Source organism: Ambystoma mexicanum, chromosome 2p, assembly GCF_040938575.1.
Source record: "Ambystoma mexicanum isolate Mex_15411 chromosome 2p, UKY_AmexF1_1, whole genome shotgun sequence".
In the NCBI taxonomy this organism is placed as follows: Eukaryota; Metazoa; Chordata; class Amphibia; order Caudata; family Ambystomatidae; genus Ambystoma; species Ambystoma mexicanum.
In genome coordinates this window covers 259,726,055-259,734,455 of record NC_090923.1, presented here as the reverse complement: position 1 = coordinate 259,734,455, position 8,401 = coordinate 259,726,055, and the positions used below count along the sequence as shown (strand labels likewise).

The following is an 8,401-nucleotide window of genomic DNA, read 5'->3' as shown; positions in this document are numbered from 1 at the left end:
ATCACAAAGGCACGAGTCAGATAATTCTTAGCCAGTGAGTTTATCCTCGACCTCTGAATAGGGTGACTATCTCCCCGCAAGTCCCGGCTGGGCGTGACCAAAGCAAGCGGACCGGCTCCCTAGACAACTCTATTGTACGCTGGCGATTGCAACTTCTTCAAAAGATCCTATTGTTTGGATGTACAATGATTTAAGGCGGCGGTCTGCAAAGTTGTTTGGATGTACAATGCTTTAAGGAGGCGGTCTGCAAAGTTGGACGGCCTGGGTTGAAAACGCGGTACTTGCACCGTTTAGAGGCGGCAACCGGCGAGAATGAAAACAGATTCCGAACGGACAGCCACTGTGTACACCAACGCCACCCTACTCAAATGCTGTAGTTATAAAACTAAGTGTAAGTGTCCCTTGCTTCGTTACAATGAACGGCTGACTCTTACAATACCCCCAGCTCCGCTAAAATAAACCCCCACGGTCGATTGCCCCCTGACTCCTACTACCCCATACAAGCTATTCTATTTATTTATTTATTATTTTGGAGAAATGAACACGGAATTGTACGACTGGTTTTGATGTCAGGTTCTTTGTTGTTCTGTTGTCTTCCCACTGTCTCCACGGGTTTGTTTTGTTTGGTGACAGGGAGGCTTAACGATTTCTCGGCTCCATATCTCAGCCCTACGGCGTTTCCCAGACTACTCAGCAGAACGGGAGAAAGACGGGGGCTGCATAGCTGCCAGCCTGCCAGTGGACAGCGCCACATAGTCCACACACATTTCCAAGAGCTGGAATCATCACGTGTCCATTCTGCCTTTGATCCTTCCAATGAGGACGTCAGCTAGAGTGTTCTGACAGGCCACTTGCTAATTAATTGAACACGTGTCCGAGGAATAACTTCATAGACTCACTTATCACAGGCCTCCACACGTATACCACTCAACTCATACCGCACATCACAGTTGTCTCACACACTGGGTTCCGCTGACACTCATGCAATGACCAATAACCCTTCAATACGGTCCCTCAATAACCAACACACTGCATTTCACCACAGTCTTAATAGGCTGAGGTGTGTACTAAAATGGCGCCAGGCGACAGCACCACTTTCTCTAGATAAACATGCAAAGGACCGTATTTATCATTATGGCAACACATACAGCCCCCCCAGTGTCTATTGTGCAAAATAACAGTGTGTATGTGTTTCGCTATTCACTTTTCACTTTATTTTCTGCTTAAAGGAAATGAAGAACATGTGTGACAGGTAGGAACTTGCTTTTTTTCTTCAAGAAATGGGACCAGTAGAGTTCAGTAAAGGCAGTGGTCTTCAAACTGTGGGGGCGGGGGCACGAAGCGTATAGAGGGGAGGGGGGCAGATGCTTTAAAAGGGGTTAAGATGACAACTGCTTATGTTTTCTGTTATAAACTTTTGAATACCACTGAGTTAAGTTGTTTCAGTAAAATCGTGGCTTCGGGCCAACTGCCTAACTACTACACAATTTCCAAATACAATAGAGACAACCCCCAAATTGCATATATGCTTTAAACAAATGTCTTGGGTCGTAGGGAGAGCGCGTGTTTGAATGCTTAATCTAGTGCCCAGTACCAACCAGTACGGAGAATCGCTCACCAGGATGAACCTGTTTGATGGGAACACGCCCCCCCCCCCCCTTTAGCGCCTTCTCACTTTGTAGCTCAAACACAGGAAGGACTAGTTCTGAGAAAATGCCAGGCATGTCACACTCACAGATCCATTCCTCACCTGTGAGGAAAGTTCCCGCTCCCCGTCCCGGGAAGCCTGCATTTGCATCTGGGTAAGCTAATCCCGTTTGCATAGCTGCAGGGAGCGGGCAGCCAGGCCCACCCACAAGGGCCGACTGCCCCTTTGACTCTTGCGCAGGACCTATAAGGAGAGCGCAGCGGCGGGACCGTCGATTCATTCCTCCGTTTGCTGCACGTCACCCTCTGGATAGCTGCCGATCCGTCACATCCCCCTCTCGCCATGGAGAACTTTGACAGTTTTGAGGGAAACACCAGCATTTATGGGACCCAAGACCCTTCCATTCGTGCTGTGTTGGATGTATGTGGATTCGGCGGCTCGGAAGAGGACTCCCCACCCACAGGACAGCAGGAAACACCAGCGGCAGAGTTCCTCTCCCCTGCCACAGATGAGCCCAGCACCGAGAGGAAGGGTCACTGCTGTGACTGGGACTGCTGCTGCCGAGAGCCCGGCCTCTGGGGCAAGGGCTACTGCTCCTGTGGGCTGCTAAAGTGGTACTGCTCAGGGAGACATCGGTGCATGCATCTACCGGACGAGGACCCAACGGGCTCGGACCACGAGCCACGGGTCTGGAAGACTTTCCGTCTATTTTCTACATGCTGGAAAAATAGCTTCGTGTCTGACCCCTCACCTCCTGCCTTCTGGTCAAGGGGGGAGGGCAATGACTGCTCAGCAAGGAGGAAAAGATGCGGCGAAGGTAAATAAAGCAACAGTATTTGAATTTTAACAGGGCCCCCCTCGTCCATCTTAGGCTGGTGCTCCCATCATTGGACTCATAAACAACTTATGTAGCCATTCGTGTGGCCCTAGCACGTTCTGGGGTATTACCCGCGTGAGTGATAATCAGACAGGCCCTTACCACAACATTCACTCCACAAAATGATGCCACATGTGCATGGCTGCCTGAAAAAGAGCATAGCTAGGCCCCTCCGAAAGTGTGATGATCTCCGGTGTTGCAAGGCCCTCCTAATGGGGCCTTTTGTGAAGCCGTGTCAAAGCATGTCAATGCCAGTGCTGTTTTGCACTGTCTCATTGTGTGCAGGCCCCCTTTTTAGCTTTTTCTACCATGTAAAGGGCTCAGATGGCAAATGTGTGTCATTGTCACACGTTAGATACCCATCTGCCCTAAGGTGCACTTTGAGCCGTACACAGCTGCAAGCACATAGACGGTGACAGTAACAGTTAAACGGACCCGTTTTTAACGCCAGGTTGTGAGGCGGTGAACCGATTCCCAGGACTGTTCTAGGACATGTTTTAGGGATTATGTTATGTTTCGTGGACTTGCATAGAACACCTCTGACGTTTGCACAAGATTGTGTTGCTGAAAATCTTTTTGCATGGCTGCTGAATTCCTGAACGGTGGTGGCAAGGCGATGAGTTGCCCAAAGGACTTAACAACTCAGGACCGTTAGAGAAAATTCAATAGTAAGTCCTGCTTGCTTTAAAAACCCTACCCAGACGTTGCCTTATTGAGACATTTGGAGCTATGCCTACAGTAAACCTTTCTATTTGTGTGATGGGGGTTTACACCCAGAAACAATACAGTTACATCCAAATTGCTCCAGACCCATTTGTTTTCACTTATTTGTGTAGTTCTTTCTTAACCTCAATACATTCTATAAAGCTATACGTCCCTGGCCTATCAATAATCCACCCTCACACTTGTTCTGACCCTCTTTACTTCTTTCTTTGCTCCTTTACTACTCTGTTTCCATCTCTCGCTTCCCCTCTCTTTCTCTCTCCTCCTTGTCTCACTCTATGTCTCAAACCTTTTCTGGGTCGCTGAGAGTCATGCAGTCAGGTGTGTTTCTGTTAAAGCCACCCCAGCCGTTGGTAACAGTTTTGAAACCATACGCAGCTATTAAAATTACATACATTAATTTTATTAGCATTGTAATCTGTCTGTCCCAAGATAAATCCAAAAAAAGATGCCAGTCCACATTTTCTGACTTTATTCTGATGACTTTTTATACCAACCATATATATATATATATATTTAAACCAACCATACTATTTATGGCTAATCTGGAAAGGTAAGTAAACATTTGAAAACAAGATAAACCTTGGGAAAAAGGGAAAACAAAACAAGATGTTTAAAATAAAGAAGTTACTGGAGGGGAGAAGAGTCCAGTGCAGGGTAATGGGCGCTTCGGAGAGTCTAAAGGCCTACTAAAAATCGCAGGACTGCGAAAGTCACGATTCAGAAACACAGCCAGTTTATCATTTCAAGAAGAATATACTGATACACTGGTAAAGTATTCTTTACTAATACCCCTGTGTGAAGAAATGGCACCAGTGAGGGTCCCAGCCTGCTTTGAATACCATCAGTGTTTTGAAAACATAAGAACGATCTCAAAACTTTATATTTGAAACATATTTCTGTGATAAAAGGGCTGCTGCTGGAATCACTAATTATATAATACACACTTGTCCTACACACTTGTCCTGGTGCTTGTTAGATTTTTAACAAAGCTCACCACAAACTTTATTTATTTATTTTTGTATTTGTTTAGCGCACTAACAGACCGTGGGCATCGAGGCGCTGTAAGGAGACGTAAGAAGGCTTGATTCAGGGTTACACGAATGCGGCCCAAAGAGAAATGCTTAGTACAGAGATCTTAGTTGCAGTTACCAAAGAACATTTTCATGATATGTTACTAACATATGAATAATGCATGGTCAGACAAAGAGCATAGTTTTGATGGCCTTCCTGAAAGTCGTAGGGGAAACGATCCTCCTTAAGGAAGTGGGGAGGGAGTTCCAGTGACTGGCAGCCATGCTGGGGAAGCTGGTGCCGCCCGCCCGCACTCTGTGAGTAAAGGGTACAGTGATTCTGTTAGTGGATGCTGCTCTGGAAGATCTGGATGGAGTGTGGAGGCAGATTCTTTGAGCTGGGTATGGAGGAGCAAGACCATGAAGGTATTTGTGCGTTATAATCTTCATAACACTGAAGCATACATTCTGAATTTGACAGCCGCAGGATTTGGGTGTGAGAATAAAGTAAACGTGAAATCAGTCACGCTGTGGTAGTCCTTACCTGTGCAGAATTCTAACTGGGTCCCAGGGTAAGGATAGCTGTGAAGAAACATGTGTGCTGTTTTATTTTGCCAAAACTGTATACTTTGCTTGGACTGTAAAATTCTAATGCCCAATTTAGGTCTGGCTCTTAGGTGGCACTAACATATAAACCAACACTATTATTTTGTACTAAAGCTAGGAGATGGCTTGTAAGGGAGGTAAACTCCTCGTGGGTGTTTTTGAGTTATTGACCCACACATAGACCGCCCATGGCCACTCTATTTCCTATGGCCATTACCACACACTACATACACCTCCCCGAAAAGACATCCTCCTAGCACCTTTGTACCAGTGCTAGCAAGCAGTAACAACAAACTGTAACCTGCCAGTGTTATTTCTTAGCAGCTGGCTGAGAAAAAATGCCTAATTGCAGTTGTACATTATCAACTTGTGAAATAAAAAACAAAAGGCTGAACCAGATTTGACTTCAGCCTTTTCAATTATACTGCTCCTTGGACTGAAGGCCTGTTAAAAAAGAATCATTGATTAAGCCCGCAATGTTGGCTTATATATTGCTATTAGCTCGGTATTACATGGCCAATTAGTACCATTGTGGCAGTGCATGGCACATACCTTTCCAATAACTACATAAGGCCACCTTCGTTTTGAACGTTGTCAATTAAGAAATTGCATGAAGGTGACCCAAAATCACTAAGTGATCCTTCCGGGAGACTCGTCCATCCATGTAAAACTGTCCTCAAATTTCACTTAAAATTAACTTCCACATTTCGAAAACATCTCTAGCAAAGCCACCCTTAAGGTTTTCGGACGTTCGGGGTGGGAGGGGGGCGGGGGGGGGGGGTAGAGGGGGGCGGGGGAGTTGGAGGGGGTGGAGGGGGTAGAGTGACCGAGTCATGTTCTTCTCAGCATCATGTAATCCACACTCCTTTAAGACATGACGAGCCTTGTAAAGATATGCTGTTGCAAAACAAGCAGGTGAGGATATACATGTATATATTCCTAGTGCTTAGCAGCTTTGGTGAATCCTTGTGTTTTCCATATGTCATTTCCTTCGTAAACACACTGTACTATTTACTCAGTGTGTCATGCGGATCAAAGCGGTGGCTGCCCTTTATTATGTAACTGCTACTTGCCAGCACTACCTTGTCTCTGATAGTGCACTTCTGCTTTCAAAAGAGCTTACCCATTGTGGCTATCTGACAGGCCTCTGCTACAGTCTTAACCTTTCCGACTGCCCTCTGATGGCGTGTCTTCCCCTTAGCATTACCTGATATACATTCAATGGTTCTAGTTGCTTTGTAAATGGCCCAAGCTTCTCTCTAAATGGGGATTCATGCTGTCTAATCGATCTTTGTTCTATGAAAGACAACTTGTATTATCTGAGTTATGATATGATAGTTTATTTATATAGCGCATATACACAATGTGTTTCAAAGCGCTTCACGGCAAGGGAGGGAACAAGGGACAATACAATGAAATTCTGCCATGCATGAACAACAAGAATGTGAAACTAGCTATCGTACTCGGCCTTACTTCTCTATAATGCCTTCTGTTATATGACTTACCTGTGCTCTGTCATTGAAAAAAGGGCTAATTTTCAGACAGCCTGGAAGGGTAAAGTAGATCTAAAAATATGCATAAAAGGTTTATGCATGGTCCGGGGGTGTGAAACCTGTGAGTCTCCAGATGTTCTGGACTACTACTGTTATAATCCCTCATCACTGACTATGCTGGCTAGGGTTGATGGTAGTTGTAGTAAAAAACATCTAGCAAGCCAAATGTTGCAGACCCCTGAATGCCTCCAAACATTGTGCAAGGATCATCATGTACCTTAAACACATCACCTGACAAATGTGGGAACATCCCTGCCAGCATATGTTTGTGATGCTGGTGGAGATGCAATGGATTTCTATGGAATCTGCTTGCTCTGTGCATTTGCAAAAAACAATAGGATTCCATATAAAATCATGGTAATGCTTCGTGCACGTACATTGCCGGATGCAATTACAAATACTTGTATCATGAGCAGTACAGGTGCACAGACGCTCATGAATGCTTAGATTTCCGTGCATTACTTGAACATTTCAGTACAAACAATCCAAGTTTCACAGGGGGACTGCCTGTTTGGACAGGCTCATTATTTTGGCGCCCCTTGTGTACATTGCAAGGGTTCCTGAAAGTATCCCCTGTGTTATTCTCTAGCATATCACCGATATTCTTTATTTGGACTCTGCTGCTGAATGGCATGTCCTATCTGCTCTCTGACTGGGTCCTTGCTATACTTTCAGATGTTGCCATTGCTCTCTGAGAGGTCACTCACACTTCATTGGTGTTGGAGATTTGCTGCACTTAAACAGTACAATCCGACACGATTATTGGGCCCCTGTTGATGTCTTAAATGGCCTTCGGTAGGTGTTGCTTGTCCACTTCATGTTATTTCATTTGTTATTTGCAATAGGTAGGATCCGTTATTGATATTGACTGGGAATTGATCAACACTGCCATTTCTCATTCATGTTTATTTATTGATTTATTTGAATTTGTATAGCACACAGCGGCCCTTGGGCATAGTGGCGCTGTTACAGAATGCTTGCGTAACACAGACTTCCTCATGCTATGGCAACACAGTCTAGCACACTTTACCCCATATCCCCCCTTCTGCCTTGCCGCTTATCATTTCACAAATAAGGGATCAACTAATTGTAGGTGTTTTTTTCTTCTATTTAAGGTACATTTTGTGAAGAATACCTGTGCACTGGCAACTGCCACTGCAGTGCCGCGTGGAGTCAGTCCAACTCTGGGAACGCCCATAGTGCTTCCGCTGAAGAGCCAGAGTCAGAAGAAGAGTGGGGGCCCATTAGAGAATGGTGGTCACAAGAGTGGAGAAGTGAATTGGCCTCCGCAGAGCGGTGGAGACACCTCGGAGACTGGAACATTGATGACGAATGCAGTGATGAAGAATGTACCTGCGACGAGGTCTTTAGCTGCAATGAGGAGTGTGGCTGTAATGAAGATTGTGATGTCAGTGGCAAGTGTGTAGTCAACACAACAACTGCAAGTGCCGTAGAGATTTATAGTGTAGAGCCACAAGACGACTGTGAAGAGGGTCTTCCGAGAGATGGGCATGAAACAGACTTGAACAAGGCCACATTGAGCTGCCCATAGGCCAGGGTCACCAGCATATGTACTGTATATTGGGGCACACCAAGTTGGAAGCAGAAAAACTGCTGCACAGAGGAACACCACCCGTGCAGGGTTACAGTGGCCACGGGGAGTTCATTAAAAGTCTAGATAGGTGCCAAACATTGTATTATTTTAATTATTCTGTAAACATAAGTTATATGAATTGTACATGTTTTCAAGTGTGCCATTGTTTATGTAGGTTACAGGTGCTAATTTAATGATTACATTCTCTGCATATGTGCGGGTGAATTGAGGTTTATGTGATTTTTGTTAGTGATGTTGACATGGGGGTCGACTGGTTGTCATATACAGTGAAATATAATACACATAACCTTCATTCATCCTTCTAACACATCTAGATCAGTTGAAACCTCTTGCAATTGCCGAAACAGTGTCTTCAAAGTGTCTGTG

At 45.1% G+C, this 8,401-nt stretch overlaps 1 protein-coding gene across 1 annotated transcript; it reads left to right on the top strand.

Moving 5' to 3' along the window:
- The first annotated feature begins 1,969 nt into the window (after nt 1-1,969).
- Nucleotides 1,970-8,169, top strand: LOC138565867 (uncharacterized). Its single transcript, XM_069643023.1, has 2 exons — nt 1,970-2,465; nt 7,536-8,169. The coding sequence occupies exons 1-2, from the start codon at nt 1,991-1,993 to the stop codon at nt 7,970-7,972; spliced, it is 912 nt and encodes a 303-aa protein (XP_069499124.1). The 5' UTR covers nt 1,970-1,990; the 3' UTR covers nt 7,973-8,169.
- The last annotated feature ends 232 nt before the right edge of the window (nt 8,170-8,401 follow it).